The 17,109-nt window shown below is 43.0% G+C and overlaps 1 protein-coding gene across 2 annotated transcripts in view; it reads right to left on the bottom strand.

The window, feature by feature from the left end:
* Nucleotides 1–17,109, bottom strand: part of fancm (FA complementation group M) — a 49,723-nt gene that overhangs the window by 9,806 nt on the left and 22,808 nt on the right. For both annotated transcript variants that reach the window (XM_058091463.1, XM_058091461.1), the window contains exons 10-21: nucleotides 15,699–15,905; nucleotides 15,388–15,628; nucleotides 15,145–15,293; nucleotides 14,390–14,554; nucleotides 4,677–6,099; nucleotides 3,372–3,463; nucleotides 3,161–3,226; nucleotides 2,995–3,072; nucleotides 2,685–2,847; nucleotides 1,041–1,147; nucleotides 578–966; nucleotides 389–476 (exon numbers count right to left, since the gene is read on the bottom strand). In XM_058091463.1, coding sequence (XP_057947446.1) covers nucleotides 389–476; nucleotides 578–966; nucleotides 1,041–1,147; nucleotides 2,685–2,847; nucleotides 2,995–3,072; nucleotides 3,161–3,226; nucleotides 3,372–3,463; nucleotides 4,677–6,099; nucleotides 14,390–14,554; nucleotides 15,145–15,293; nucleotides 15,388–15,628; nucleotides 15,699–15,905 — 3,168 coding nt within the window. The remainder of the gene's footprint in view (nucleotides 1–388; nucleotides 477–577; nucleotides 967–1,040; nucleotides 1,148–2,684; nucleotides 2,848–2,994; nucleotides 3,073–3,160; nucleotides 3,227–3,371; nucleotides 3,464–4,676; nucleotides 6,100–14,389; nucleotides 14,555–15,144; nucleotides 15,294–15,387; nucleotides 15,629–15,698; nucleotides 15,906–17,109) is intronic.

Raw genomic sequence — 17,109 nt, 5'->3', positions numbered from 1 at the left:
TCCGGGTACTCCGGTTTCCTCCCACATTCCAAAAACATGCTAGGTTAATTGGCGACTCCAAATTGTCCATAGGTATGAATGTGAGTGTGAATGGTTGTTTGTCTATATGTGACCTGTGATTGGCTGGCGACCAGTCCAGGGTGTACCCCGCCTCTCGCCCGAAGACAGCTGGGATAGGCTCCAGCACCCCCACGACCTTCGTGAGGAAAATGAATGAATGAATGAATGAATGTCTTTAAGAGTGGAAATGCATCTAAAAATGAAAATTTCAGCTCCTATTTTCTAAGAGGGAGAACAAAATCGCAGGGGGTGTAAATACTTATGACCCTCACTGTATATACTATATATATATATATTTTTTTTTTTTTTTTTTTTACATTTGCTCTACCTGATGTTTGCTGGATTCTCCAATGGATGACGTGTCAAAGTCCAGCCGGTCAGACAGCAAGTGTTGATTTTCTATCCTCTGGCGACACCTACAGGCGATCACAAGCACTGCATGAGCTGAACTATTGGTACTATGAGTATTACGTGCTAACCACACCCTCCATGGTGTGGCCATGATTGTTGTTGTTACCTCTCATCTTGCTGTTCTTCTCTGAGCATCGAAACCTTTGACGCAATGGAGGAAGACGACTTCTGCTCCTGTTGAAGCTTGATGACGGTCTGCGGAAGTACAGAAACGTCCTCCTGTTCCTCCTCACTGGAATCTGCCAAGCGGAGAACTCGGCCACGCTTGCCGCTTTTCCCTGGAGGACATTGGCCCTCTTTTGGAGCTGCACTCGTCGCCCGGGCTTTGTGAAAGAAGACGCGTCGTCGCGTGGCGTACTGCCTCCTCCCATCAACGTACGAGTCTTCTGGCATGAGTTCAACTACTTCCTCTTTGCTTTCTTCCTCTGAGCTCTCCTCCGCGTCACTACCAACCACGAAACTGTCTTCTTTGTATGTTTCGTCCACTTCGGGCACCTGGAAGAGTGGAGGCGAAAGGAATGCGCCTGTCTCTTTAAAACATCATTTTGATGACAGAATATGGCATCTACCTGAGAGAAGATGTCCATGTTGTTGTGCTTTCTGTAGGACATTTTGAGCCTGCTGGTGACAGCAGGGCTTCTCACGGACTTCAAGTATATTCCTTGCATCTCCGAGTCTGACAGAGCACAAACAGGGACATCAGATCATCATCATTCCATGCATCTACTCATTTATTCAGTTGCACGGCCCATTGAGAAATTATTGGATGACTTTGGTGTGGAAGAACCCCATCAAAAACTACAGTGATCCCGCAGGAAACTGAGAAAACCAGTCCACACTGAACGCACCAGTCGCAATGTACTGTAATAAAAAATGACCAATCACAGCCTTTACGTTCCATGTTGCCACAATGTGAGGTTAGATCTTTTTGGAGGAGCAGGTACATATACCAGCCTTGACAAAGGTAACAATGAGGGTCATCCAACACTCGCTTATGTCGAAAACAATCTTCACTGTGTGTGTGGATGTCACACACCATCTGTTGGTGTGCACATAAATGGGGAAATATTAATTAATATACTGAGTAGGTACTAGAAGTAATCTGCTTTGGCCAATGGAAAAGCATTCATTCATTCATTTTCTACCACTTATCCTCATGAGGGTCACGGGCATGCTGGAGCCTATCCCAGCTGTCTTCAGTCGAGGGGCAGGGTACACCCTGGACTGGTCGCTAGCCAATCACTGGGCACATATAAACAAACAACCATTCACACTCACATCGCTAATTAACCTAGCATGTTTTTGGAATGTGGGAGGAAACCGGAGTACCCGGAGAAAACCCACGCAGGGGAGAACATGCAAACTTCACACAGAGATGGTCAAGGGTGGAATCGAACCCAGGTCTCCTAGCTGTGTGGCCTACGCATGCTAACCACTTAGTTGCCGTGCAGCAATGGAAAAGCACCACCAGTCTATTAGTGTCAACTTCGGTTTTTGCTGTTTTTTTGCTATTTTATTTTCTAGCACCTTCTCAAGCCTCCATCCATCTGTTCACCTACTGACTCCACCTACTATGTATGTGCAACATGTTTAGGGCTTAAACCCGGATTGTGTTGCAAGTAAACAGTGGCAATATCTTGTGCCCAAAAAGTGGTGACATGATAATTTTTAAAATAGTGAGTTTGCATGTGGGCTGCATGGTGTTCAAGTGGTAGGCGTGCAGGCTAGAAGACCCAGGTTCAATTCTACCCTCGGGCATCTCTGTGTGGAGTTTGCATGTTCTCCCGGGTTTTCTCCGGGTACTCCGGTTTCCTCCCACATTCCAAAAAACATGCTAGGTTAATTGGTGACTCCAAATTGTCCATAGGTATGAATGTGAGTGTGAATGGTTGTTTGTCTTTATGTGCCCTGTGATTGGCTGGCGACCAGTCCAGAGTGTGCCCCGCCTCTCGCCTGAAGACAGCTGGGATAGGCTCCAGCATGCCCGCGACCCTTGTGAGGATAAGCGGTATAGACAATGGATGGATGGAGTTTCCATGTTCTCCTCGTGTGTGCATGGGTTCTTCCCGGGTAATGTGGCGTCCTTCCAGATTCCAAAACCATCCTTAATTGGAGACTCTAAATTATCCATAGGTGTGAATGTGAGTTGCGTGCAACACCAATGAGAAAAAGCCGTACAGAAACAGGAAGTATGACTAGTTATGGCCCACTACCATTCAATCCCTGGGAGAAGTGTGTGTTGTCCACCACAAAGCCTTCAAGAGACCGATTCTGATCTTCCTCGTCGTCTTCATCAGATGAAACGCCCTCTCCCTCCTCGTCTGACAGCGCCGCTTCCTCATCCAGAAACTGACGTCCCTTTCGACATTTCTTGCGCTGGCAAGGAGACAACAAACGCAGGTGAGAAAATGTCACGGGTGACAGAAGTGATATTTGTAAACATGACAGTTATGGAGGAAAAAGGCAACATTTTAGATGGGAGAAGATTTATGAATGACTCTTTTATGGAACTGTGAGTCACACCTTGGTGTTGATAACTCGTCTACGTGTGACCACACGTTCGGTCTGGAAATCATCATCGTCGCCTTGTGTTTCTTCAGACTGGAGGGAAAAAAACGGCCGTTCTCCATTGATGGTGTGAACTTATTGACATGAAATTAGTCACAATGATTAATGAAGATAATCTCACCGTATTTAGCGCAGTCACACGTTTCCTGCTCACAAGCGGTGAGTCCACATCAGAAAGGACTTTGGACTAAAAGAGGAGACAAAAAGTGTTTTTCTTGAGGCTGTTTTAACAGAGAGGTGAGTTGCCATGACAACTGGCTGCACCTGATGACAGGAGGCTGTATAGCTACAAAATAAAAGTCCCTGAGAGTGCTGACGTGCGTTTTTCTCACCGCCTCTGGAGACGACAAAGGGTTGACCTTGTTGTTGTTCATATGACTTCTCTTACGAATGATGACTTCATCGTCGCTGTCAGTGTTGCACTCTGCTCAGAGACAAAAAAAAAATCAAGTGGATTAATAACAATTCTATGATTTTATAACCCCACAGAAAATTTGTATTCATTATTATTATTTATTTTGAAATAAAATTGTGTATCGTTTACTGGTGCAAAAAAGACAGAATTATTGAATAAAATATTTTTTAAAATTAATATAAAAGGAATAGGGCGGCACGGTGGTCCAGTGGTTAGTGCGCAGACCTCACAGCAAGGAGACCAGGGTTAAATTCAACCCTCGGCCATCTCTGTGTGGAGTTTGCATGTTCTCCACGTGCATGCGTGGGTTTTCTCCGGGTACTCTGGTTTCCTCCCACATTCCAAAAACATGCTAGGTTAATTGGCATAATTGGCAAAATGTTCATGTTAAATAACTGTTAATAGTTATCCTCCCTATCCGTGTGGAAGTGGTAAGTTTTTGGCTATTTAAGTTTAAAGGAAATAACTTGAAGGCTACCGTTTAGGTCGCTAGCTCTCTAGTTTGCGAGTTAGCATGTGTCTCAAGACCCTGCAGTTGCGCAATATGTTGTAAATAAAAAAAGTATAAATGTGACTATAGTCGTGTTTTGTCATGTCTACAGGGCTCTAATAATGCTTTGTTCATTTTAATCTGAAAAAAATAATTTGTCTACCCACCAACTATATGTGGTTTCTTAAGTTTTTATTATTTGCCGTTTTATTATTATTATTATATTTATTTATTACTGATTGATTGATTTTCTTTATTCTTGATTTATTTATTTTTCATCTTATTTTGTGTAGAAAAATAAAAATTAAGATATTTGAGAACAGTGGAATGTTTTATCAGAGCTTTTCTTGTAGAAAATCTAAACCAAAGCAAAATTTATTCATTTTTCTGTTTTTAATAAATGCGTTTTTTTTTTTTGGAAAACCTGACGCGGCCCAGTCTCACCCAGACCCTAGCTCCAGTGGCCCCCAAGTAAATTGAGTTTGAGACCCCTGCATTATATCATTTTATGCCTATGTTGCACGGAGCCGACTGCTCTTTTTTTAGGACATTAAGACAATTTTTTTAAACTGCTTCTTCCTCATTGGTGTGTGCGGATATTTCTTCCAGTCAGCAAAGTGGGCATTGAAACTAGGAATCGAAATTAAAACATTTGAACCGCAAGTCCAGTTCCCATCGATGACCAACTGGACTGATTACCATATGAGTAAGTACATTTTAATTATAACAAACCTGGATGAAGATCGGAATGGGACACTGTTACTCTCTGTGACTGCTTTGCGCCATCTTCTGATCGGCTCCTTTTCAGACTTCCGAGTGATAGACGAAAAGCGTGACGCCTGCCAAGCGCTGCCACCGGAGACAGTAGTGTGCCCGTTTTGGACGTGACTGGTGACATGAGAAACATCGACTTATCCCTGAAGTCGGTGGAGCATGAAGGTACAGCGGGCTTGTGGACGCTGATGCAAGGTGTGGATGAGTTAGCAGCTTCCTGCTTCTGAAGCTGCTGGAGGGTGGGCTTTAACGGGGTGACGACAGTTTGGTCCTCTTCCTCCGAGTCCTCCATAGAATAGCCAAGATCAAAATTGACGGCAAAGTCCAAGCTGTCAAATGACTCGGTACTCTGAATTAGCTTCGTTGTTGGACTGTTTATTGTAGTAAGAAGTGGTCGTTCCACCCGTGCATCATTCGTCTCTAAGATGTCCAGCATAATTTTTGTGTGTTTACCGATGTCCTCAATGCTAGGGGAAGTCCTGGGTGTGGCACCATCTTCAGGGGTAGGGATGTCCGGTATGGTCATCTGGAGGAAGGCTTCGTCATCCCCAAACAGGTCAATGCTGTCATCCATCTGGGCACAAACTGCAGAATCCGGCTTGGCTTTCAAATCCTTCTTCATCACGTCATCCCAACAGCTCGGTTTGTGTTTTTCGACACCGTCGTCATGGATTGTGGCTTCCCCAACATGCTCAGTGAGGTCTTCCTTCCCATGACCGATGCCCTCATCCTCATTTGTCACTTTGTCCTCAAAGACTTCATCCCATGTTGGACTGTCTCTGTTGACAGTCTCCTGATAAAGTGGACCCTTATCTGGAGACACATCCGCCTCACGGTCACTATTATCATCATCGTCGTCCACGTCCAAGGTAAAGTTGACATGGAATGGCTGATTAGAATCAGGAAGAATAGGTGGCGTCCGATCCGCCATGATAGTGTCAATATCTGCAAGCGGCGGTGGTGATCGGGATAGGAGGTCCACCACATTGGCCAAGATGACTTCAAGATTCTCATCTGTTCCCGGAATTACAGAATACTTGGAAGGCAAATCCCATTTCGGAAGGTAGAACATAGCCTGAAGTTCAACATCTTCGTCACTCTCCTTGTCAATCACAGGGGGAATATTATTTGAATTCACTGCAAGATCCTCCATGGCGGGTTCGTTAATGATTGTCTGAGGTGAACGACTAATTGAGCGGTCATGAGGCTCCAATTTATTCTTGTAATGTAATTCTTCTTCGTTGTGGCGTTCCACACAAGACACTGATTCGTCGACAGTTTTGCGGCTGATTTTTGCACATTTCTTCATCCTCTTTAAATGGCCTCCAGTGCCAGTCTCGTTGAGATAAGGACGTAGCTCCTTCTCGTAAGCACAGTCCTCCTAAAAAGAAGCACATTGTGATTAAACTACGGACTTTTCAACTTCATCACAACTTATTTACATAGCAACCCAACTAGGAAGCAGAGCAAGCCATCATAAAGCACAGTAGGGGTGCTCTGATCGGTATCAGTCGATATCAGTGAAAAAGCACAGTATCGATATCGGCCGATACTTTAGAACGTCCCGCTGCAAGCATGTCTGCCATGTGTGGGACTTCCTGTTTTTGTGAGAGTGCAAAACGTGCCTCAAAACATGTCTCACCGGGTGGGGCTTTGAAAAGCTTTAAATTGTGGATGAGTACCGACTCAGTATGGATTTGGGAGCATGTAGATCAGGGGTCTCAAACTCAATTTACGTGGGCGCCACTGGAGCTAGGGTTTGGGCGAGGCTGGGCCGCATCAGGTTTTCAAAAAAAAAACAAAACGCATTTATTAAAAACAGAAAAATATACATTCTTTTTCAGTGCTTTGGTTCCGATTTTCTACAATAAAAGCTCTGATAAAACATTCCACTGTTCTCAAATATCTTAATTATTATTTTTCTGCACAAAATAAGATGAAAAATAAATAAACATATCAAGAATACAGAAAATCAATCAATCAGTAATAAATAAATATAATAATAATAATAAAACGGCAAATAATAAAAACTTAAACCACATATAGTTGGTGGGTAGACAAAAATTATTTTTTCAGATTAAAATGAACAAAGCATTATTAGAGCCCTGTAGACATGACAAAACACGACTATAGTCACATTTATACTCTTTTTATTTACAACATATTGCGCAACTGCAGGGTCTTGAGACACATGCTAACTCGCAAACTAGAGAGCTAGCGACCTAAACAGTAGCCTTCAAGTTATTTCCTTTAAACTTAAATAGCCAAAAACTTACCACTTCCACACGGATAGGGAGGATAACTATTAACAGTTATTTAACCTTTAACATGAACATTAATCAAACGTAATAATTTTTTCTGGGTACATGATACCATACAGCATCCATATCAAACTTGCGCGGGCCGCACTACATTAAACTTTCATATCAAGGCGGGGGCCTCAAACTAGTGTCCTGCGGGCCACATTTGGCCTGCGGGCCGTGTGTTTGAGACCCCGGATGTAGATACTATGTCGCACGTTTAGTGCAGAAGGAACTTTCATTGTGAGCGGAGCTGTGTCGGGCTACGGATGATGACATGCGTGCCCTCTGAAACCACTTCCCCTGTTCGGCTGTCCAATGAGCACGCACAGCTCTTATGGACCGTGATGAGTGAGCGTTTGCCTCGCGTTTGAAACATTGTGCACATTGATTTCAGCACTGGTGCCAAGCTGGAATTTTGTCTCCTCCCCGGATGCTGAGGGCACAGAAGAGGAGGTCGGCTGTATCTGCAGTTCAGAGGACAGCGATTGTGGTTGGAGGGGCCCAACAGAGGCAGGCAAACCTGCTTTTCATTCAGGTTTTCAGTTAATAATGTGAGAAGACTAGTACATTTAAACATTTATGCTGCATTTATGTGATCGGTATCGGATGATTTCACTCATATCGGGATCAGTATCTGCAGCATAAAACCCTGATTGGAACATCCATAATAAAAAGTGTTCTTTTACACAAGAAATTTGGATTACGTCGCCATTTCCGCCTTGTTATTAAAGCACATTTCATAAATCTGAGCATGAACTCCACACACACACACACACACACACACACACAGTTATTGCCAAAAAGCTGTCATGCCTGCTAACTACACGACCTGGAAGTGATGCGTCGGGAGTGGCACCCTGCCTGAGCTAGCAGGGCACCATCAAACCAGCAACCAGCAGGAGGAAACTGCCTGCTGTGAGGACTAGGAGGGAAAAAAAATAAATGACAAAATGTATGTATTCTTGGCCTAAATTCAGCATTTTGAAGCATAAAATGGCTAATTGGATAACTAAATGGCCTAAAATACAAATACAAGGCAGAAGAAGCATTCTAATTGTGAATGTAGTATCCTCCACTGGCCACTAGATGGCCACTAGCAATTGTTCGGTGAGACAAGCATCAGGCTCCTCGGGTAGACGAGGTAGACGCAGCTCCGTCACGTTGCTGTTCTCCTGAGCTCCACGGCAACAGCGATGCCTACGTTACTACTCTGAGTTCATACACGGTCAGTCAGGGGTCGCTAGCCAGTAGATCATGAGGTGCCAGTAGCACCTAACCACTTTTCAATTAGCTCTCTAAAGACTTCATTTATCATCAACTCCTATACCAGACTAGATTAGACAGTGGGGTTCGTTCATAGTTAGGAACCACTTTGGGTGTGTGACCAATCACAGAGGAGTGGGCGTGCCCGGAGGCGGGATGTGGGTGGAATGAAAACGGACCATTTTGGCGGGAAGCTGAAATCCAAGGAAATACAGCTGGAAAAGGTGCAGATTCTGTAAGATCTAGAAAGTTTTCTGCGTGGGTTATTGTGAGTGGCTGCTCTCTAGGAGTCCACAACTCAATACAAACGGTCAAAAAATGAGCATAATCCCTTTAAACAAGTGTAAGTGAGTCAAACGTGTGAGTCTATGTTGTCTTATTTATGTCGGCGGTCTAGTGGTTAGCACGCAGACCTCACAGCTAGGAGGACCAGGGTTCGATTCCACCCTCGGCCATCTCTGTGTGAAGTTTGCATGTTCTCCCCGTGCATGCGTGGGTTTTCTCCGGGTACTCCGGTTTCCTCCCACATTCCAAAAACATGCTAGGTTAATTGGCGACTCCAAATTGTCCATAGGTATGAATGTGAGTGTGAATGGTTGTTTGTCTATATGTGCCCTGTGATTGGCTGGCGACCAGTCCGGGGTGTACCCCGCCTCTCTCCCGGAGGCTCCAGCACCCCCGTGACCCTCGTGAGGAAAAAGCGGTAGAAAATGAATGAATGAATGAACTTTGAATCCTACTCTGCAAAAATTCAATTATCACGGTCAAGCCTGGAACCAATTAATCGTGATAAATGAGGGAGGACAGTACAGTTTGTTAGGTTTTTTTTTTTTTGCATAGATCCCGCGACCCTCTGAAAACGACTCCACAACCAACTTTTGGGTCGCGACCCACCAGTTGATAATCTGGATAATAACTACAGGAAGCTCCAGTGGAACTTTGACTGTTTTGTTTTTTTTTATGAAAGTCAAAGACTCATGGAGAATACAAAGGCCAGTATTATAAATAGAAAGTCAATTCACGCAGAACAGTGATTGGAATGTCCACCCTCCAGCAAGTTGAACATCTTACGACAACAAACTTTGCATGCTCCTCCCACCAGGAATGGGCTTTCATCTTACTTGATCACACTGATACACAGCGGAAAAACAAGTTTCTATTCAAGCACTGTATGTGACGTGCAAACACTTCAACGCCAACCACACATTATTACCACACGCAGAAATGTTGAACATGCTTTATCACACGTTTACCTCAGCTGCTTTGGATTTATGCCATTTTATACCACTTCTAAAAGGATTCACCATCGGACGTAGATACAATAGCAAGTTATAAAAATAGTTTTGTGTCCTGCAGGAGTCCTTACTATCAAGTATAGATGGCCAAAAAATGTTTCCACACCTTTAAATGCCCTCGAACCGCACACCACAATTAGTGTGTCAACATTTTGTCAACAAGGACAAACATGCCACACGAGAGGAGCCTGTCACTCACAAAAAAACTTTTATGGTGTTTGCACACGCTTCTCTACAGCTGACGTAAATTCATGTTACGGCAAACAATACAAAATTCTTTATTGCTAATTATTTAATTAGCCCACTTTTTCTGTAATGGCAAAATATAAAAGGCTATCGTCCAACTTGACCCGTTTTGTCAAAGGTTTGTTCTATCATCTGTTTTGCGCTCTCCTCATCCCAGTAATGCATCAAGGCCATCACAGCCTGACCCAGATCCGGCTTCCTGGCTTTATGTAACAGTTCTGAGAAGGATTACATAATCACAGGCGAGGATGCACCGTCTGTCTGCCTTGCCTTGCCTTGCTTCGCCTGCTTCTTCTCATCACAAAGACTGGAAAACACAGCGTGAGTGCTTCTAGGCTCAGCCAGACAGAAAATTTGATTAAATGAGATGGAAAAACAACCTGTGGAACTTCGGGAAAAATAAGGACAGAGTAAGTGTTACCAGGGTATAAACAAAAAAAAGGTTGGTTATGTTTTGCTCCACTTTGATTTTATGAGCAATAATAGGTCAGAAGGTCTGGAAAGTAAAATCGCGCTCACATGGCAGGAAGTTTGATTGTGACACATACATACACATACTGACTGCATTCACACTGCAGGGTATTTTTTGTTAAAAAATGATCTTTTTATGTAGTTGTTCACATTACCAAAACTTATATTTGTGTGCAATGTGAACGCAATTCATCCAGCAAGTGACAGAAATGTGCACAAAACCCAACGTCACACAACGCATGATCTCAGTTGTGGTGCTTTTGTGGATTTTAAAATTTTGACAGTTTGTTCAGCACTTGCTGAGACATGAGCCGTTTCACTGACTTGAAGACCTTTTGCCAACATCTGTGAGTACGCTTCCCCAATTCTTACACAGCAAAACACACCTTTTCATGACGTATTGGTTGGATATTTGCAACCTGAACATGCAGACTTGCAATAGTATCGGACACATTATGGATTCAAATCTACATACGCAAGAGGCCTGGGTCACATTTGGAAAAAAAGGAATTGTACGGTTCACACAGACATGAAAAAGTCAGATACAGGTTACATACGAGCAAAAAGTAATCGCAATGTGACTGTCAGCATTAGTATATTGCTACTTAATATAAAAATAGTACATAAGAGGGGTACTCAGAGAACATGATAGTTAAACAAAAAACATATTTCTTGGAGCATATGTTAAAGAGTTTTCTATGTTTACTCACAATGTATTTGTTTCAGTGTTGTAAAAGTCTAAAAATCCTCAAATTCCCTGTGGAAGTGGTAAGTTTTGGGCTTCTTAAGTTGAGAACAATATTCGAGGCTAACTGGTTAGCGGCTCTAATAATGTTAAAAATTGTATTTAGAAAGTCAAACAGGTTTTTGATGCTCCATTAAAAAATGTTATTTATTCGGCCATCTCTGTGGAGTTTGCATGTTCTCCCCGTGCATGCGTGGGTTTTCTCCGGGTGCTCCGGTTTCCTCCCACATTCCAAAAACATGCTAGGTTAATTGGTGACTCCAAATTGTCCATAGGTATGAATGTGAGTGTGAATGGTTGTTTGTCTATATGTGCCCTGTGATTGTCTGGTGACCAGTCCAGGGTGTACCCTGCCTCTCGCCCAAAGACAGCTGGGATAGGCTCCAGCACCCCCGCGACCCTCATGAGGAAAAAGCGGTAGAAAATGAATGAATGAATAATATTGAGTCCTATATTGTCAAAATGATAATCATGGTTGGGTCTGGAACCAATTCAACGAGGGACGACTGTACACTCTTTTCCCCATATTTTAGCCAGTGTTCCTGTTCAGCCTATCCCAGCTTACCTAGGGCTACACAGGCTAACTTTGAACAAGATCATTATAAAGAGCAAACTGATTCGGACAAATACTAGCAGGAAAAACATTATCCATGTCAACTACTACACGACTGAAGGCTGTGAGCAACCCAACTTTGAGGAGAGACAGATGAAACTTGCGAACCATTTGAATACTTAATTCAAACTACCAAAAAAAAAAACAAATATAAAACCAAGACTCATATCAGGTTTTTCAAGTTCATGTTTGAGTATCTTACTATAAGCACCCACCAGTTATGAAAATCTTCATTCATTCATTCATTTTCTACCGCTGGAGCCTATCCCAGCTGTCTTCGGGCAAGACACCCTGGTACACCCTGGACTGGTAGCCAGCCAATCACAGGGCACATATAGACAAACAACCATTCACACTCACATTTATACCTATGGACAATTTGGAGTCAGCAATTAACCTAGCATGTTTTTGGAACGTGGGAGAAAACCCACGCATGCAAACTCCACACAGAGATGGCCTAGGGTGGGATTGAACCCTGGTCTCCGAGCTGTGAGGTCTGCACGCTAACCACTGGACCACCGTGCAGCCTGCAATCTTTTTAAGTCTATTTGCTTTAAATCAAAGAAGAGATGAAGTAAAAAAAAAAGTAATTTGTAACAACATCAGCATAATTGATCAGGTTGATGATTCAAGTAGTAGTACTTATATCGTTAAATAATGACAATAAACAATGCTGGTTCGAAACCACTGGCTAACTACTTCATGTTTGCCTATCATCTCGTATTCAAACACTTATTTGTTTATAGCATGTTGATGACCTGAATTCTGTGTTACCCGGCTCCTGCACTCCTGACTGTTTTGTTTTGACAGGTGGGCTACCTCAGTCCAGCCCTTGTTGAGTCAAGTACTCCTGGTAGGAAAACAAAGGTCGGGTTTACCATAATCTCTGACCCAATTTCAAGGATTTGGACCAATTCAATGGTCTTATCGATGGCCCAATCTACTGAAATAGAAGCTGGGTAAAGTGTCAATGCAAGGTGGAAGGCGCCTGGGGTACCATGTTTTGGTCCGGATCTGAGCGCTAACACTATTCAAATAAAGCAGACTTCAGATGTCAAGAGGCATGGATTGCCTAGTGTGAGTGCACACTTCAGGTGTACTCACAGTAGGCCAATCTTTCCCTGCCTGGGCCCACTTAACACCTAAAGCACGGTACATTTGACTAATGTGAGTGCTCGGTTTGCCCTCTTTTGGCATGATTGGAAGAGGTGGTCTCGGGCCAGCATGATTTAATTTCATTTCATTTCTTAGAATGACTGCAATATGGCCGCATCATGCAGATTATTGAAGATTCAATTCATTATAGTAAAAAAAACATACAAAGACACAAAATGACTCAAATGTCAAACCCTCAGCACGCTTGCAAACTTGCCACTTCATTCATATGCCTAAAGGCGTGTCATTTAATCAATGTGATCGCTGCTCTTGCGAAAGAAACGGCATCCGGCAAATAATCACAAAAACTCCAAATACATCTGAACAAAGTCCACTAAGTCAGAGAAATTGCACTAATACTGCAGATTGAATGCAATGCAATCACCACTATAGCAAGAAATTCTTGGAAGTGGCAACCTTAATAAATAATCAGATTGATTCCATAAAAGAGGAAATACGTAATCCACTAAATCATATAAATTGCAGAAATGCAGTAAAATATAACATGTCAGTAATGTAATTATTCGTCTTGCAAGTAATTAATGGCAGCAACAACCTTGCACTAAATAAGTGGCTCCAAATCAGACAGGAAATAGTCCACTAAGTCAGAGAAACTACAATAGTACAGCAGAATAGAACGTGTCATTGAATTAATGACCGTGTTTAACCTTGACATGCATGCAGAAATAAATTCTTCAGCGAAGAATCTACTACAAAAAACTATCCAAAAAGAGAGAAACATAAAACAAAATAAATGGGTGATTATTGTGTGCTAAATCCTGACATAAAACTGAAGTTGTTTACCACGCCAAGAATTTGCCTTCTAGATCAAATCGATGAATGCGGTTATTTGACCCGAATCGACATCCAACTTTCAGATGAAACTCAGCTGACTCCTTTCAAGCCATGAAAAGTAAAGCCATGAAAATTAAAAATATGAACCCCCTCTCCCCCCGTTCTATAAAAAAACCTGGATTCTTAATGTTTCCATGTCATCTGATCTGTTTACAAAACCCTGAAAAACAACTTAAAGGATCGTTCAGATTTTTTGACATGAAGTTGTATGACACCCCCAAAAGTACTGCTGTTGCAGTACCACAGGTACTAGCTAATTTGTGGCGCCCATTTGCAACTTCCCCTGTTCTGCATCCGTGTAGTCCGGTTCAAAACATCGCTTTGGCTTCATGCTAAAAGGAATGTCGCTTGTTTCAGAGTCAGACATGTTTACTTTCACTACTCCAGCAGTAACCAATGATGCAGATGTGCGTAACAATGGACAGGCGGGAGCTTGAAGTGATACAACGGCAGAGAAAATAATGCCAATCGATTTGTGAGGTCTGATTTTTTCTAGTATGCATTTTTGTGATACAAATGTATTACACTTTTGAACGCATATGGTTTTGAGAAGTCAAACTCTTTACTTAACTGTCCCCAGCAACTAGCTGGAACTACTTTCCTCAGCACCAAAATCCAACCTCCAGTCTCTGTTGACGGACTTCACTGCTTATGGGGGTGTCATACAACTTCATGTCAAAAAATACCAACTATCCCTTTAAGATTAAAATGTTTTGGCCACTCACCTCATTTTCCTCCCGCATGCAGTCTATGAGCTCCATCACCTTAATGAAATGCTGGCAGCGTAGGGAGTGATCAATAATATGGGTTGGAAAAGCCCTGTGCTGCCAGTGTCTCCATTCCCAAAGAGAGAGTTCTCTGACGGGCACTCCGTTTCTGGAAACATCCTCCTTTGTGATGTAAAAATGAGACACATAGTTCATATTTGCATGTGATTAATATCCACTACACACTATCAGGCACATCTGCAAAAGCTAATGAGATCCATTCATTTTCTACCGCTTATCGTTACGATAGTCACAGGCGTGCTGAAGCCTATCCCAGTCTTCGGGTAGCAGCCAATCACAGGGCACATATAGACAAACAACCATTCACACTCACATTCATACCTATGGACAATTTGGAGTGGCCAATTAACCTAGCATGTTTTTGGAATGTGGGAGGAAACCGGAGTACCCGGAGAAAAAAACACGCATACACGAGGAGAACATGCAAACTCCACACAGAGATGCCTGAGGGGGGTCTCCTAATTGTGCGGCTAACCACTCGTCCTCTCTTCTTTTATTTATTATGGTATTTAGTATATGTTTTCACATTTTCAGACACTTTGAGGATGTCTTTAAAGGAAAACTGCGCTCAATCCTTATGTGAGACACCAACACATACGTATGTCTCTCTCTTTTTTGTGCGTTGCAAAGATATAAAAACAGAAACAGCTAAGAATGCACGAAATGGGAAAAAAAAACAAGGAAAGTGAGACCTGAGCTGGTTCATCACATGGTAAAGACACAAAGTGCGACTGTCTCAACGTTGGATGCGCTTCATCTTCCGCAAGCCTCATGCTGGACGCCCACAGGGAATACTCTGTGCTGCTGAGAAAACCCCCTGACGCCGCGCCTTCTTGACAATCTGACACCACAATAACATACACACAGACTGAAACTCAGATGAATCTCTGACAGGGAACCACAAAAATGTACTGTACAGTTGTGTCATGACATACTCAGGTTTTGTGGGTGGATGAGTGAGGCCCGCCCCTGGGTATTCGAGCGCCGACCCCTCACAGAGCGCCTGCTGCTTTCACGGTGATCAAACTGGCCACAGGTGATGTGCATTTTATGCAGGGTGGGGTTCACACCATCCGGTAGCATGCGGGAACTGTTAGGATACATGTGGAAGCCGCTTTTGTTGCCCACAATGGACTTGAACAGGCTGCGTTTGTTGCTCTGGCTTTGGTTATATGTCTAAGAAGAGCAAAAGCTTAATCATAACATGTTTGGTGGACTGATCTTCAAATTTTAATTGAACACGCACCCTCTCCTCACGTCCCTCGGCCAGAATGACGACAATGCGGCCTTGCCTCTTGCGTCCGGTGCGGCCCATTCGCTGCACAAGACGGATGGGATTCTTCTGTGCATCAAAGCAGACTATGAGGTCAACCTCCCCAATGTCGAGTCCCTCTTCTCCAACGCAGGTCGACACCAGTGTATTGAAGCCTCCCTGACGGAACCTGTTCACCACCTATGTGAAAACACCAGCCAATACTATTACTATATATACTATTATATAATAATAATATATGTTGCGGGCGGCACGGCGGTCTAGTGGTTAGCGCGCAGACCTCACAGCTAGGAGACCAGGGTTCAATTCCACCCTCGGCCATCTCTGTGTGAAGTTTGCATGTTCTCCCCGTGCATGCGTGGGTTTTCTCCGCGTACTCCGGTTTCCTCCCACATTCTAAAAACATGCTAGGTTAATTGGCAACTCCAAATTGTCCATAGGTATGAATGTGAGTGTGAATGGTTGTTTGTCTATGTGTGCCCTGTGATTGGCTGGCCACCAGTCCAGGGTGTACCCCGCCTCTCGCCCGAAGACAGCTGGGATAGGCTCCAGCGCCCCTGCGACCCTCATGAGGAAAAAGCGGTAGAAAATGAATGAATGAATGAATATATGTTGCTATATTTTTTTCCTCTCCAAAGTTACATCTATGTTTTTTTGTTGTTCAATAAAATTATATATATATATATATATATGGTTCTAGATCGGGGCCACGATAATTAAACTTCCACAAAGTAGGATTCAATTTAAATTGAATATTTTCGTAATATATATATTTATGCTTTTTACCATCATTAGAATCATTACTGAACATTACTGACACCTAGTGACCAGAATACTAATTATAACTTGCCATAGTAAACCACAAAACAGCAATCATTTATTCATCCAAAGTCGTCATTTTATTTTCCTTCAGCCATTCAGAGGTGGATTTGCTGGTGTGTTTTGGATCATTGTCCCGCTGCAGAACCCAAGTTGGTTTCAGCTTGAGGTCACCAACAGATGGCCGGATATTCTCCTTCAGGATTTTTTGGTAGACAGTACAATTCATGGTTCCATTTATTAGAGCAGGTCTTCCAGGTCCTGAAGCAGCAAAACAGCTCCAGACCATCACACTACCACCACTATGTTTTACTGTTCTTGTTATTGCACTGTTCATGTTCCTTTTCAGAAATGGGGTGTGACTTTTTGATGATGTGACCTCATGATGACTCCCAAAGGTCTTGGGGATCATCAAGATGTTTTCTGGCAAATTCAGATGAGCCTTAATGCTCTTTTTGTTTCTTATGGTGGACTGAGGCAAGTGAGACCTGCAGTTCTTTGGATGTTGCTGTGGGGTCTTTTGTGACCTCTTGGATGAGTTGTCACTGCACTCTTGGGGGTCATT

Source organism: Doryrhamphus excisus, chromosome 13 (assembly GCF_030265055.1).
Source record: "Doryrhamphus excisus isolate RoL2022-K1 chromosome 13, RoL_Dexc_1.0, whole genome shotgun sequence".
Lineage (NCBI taxonomy): Eukaryota > Metazoa > Chordata > Actinopteri > Syngnathiformes > Syngnathidae > Doryrhamphus > Doryrhamphus excisus.
Note: the sequence above shows the minus strand (reverse complement) of the source record. Positions and strands in the feature narration are given on the sequence as shown.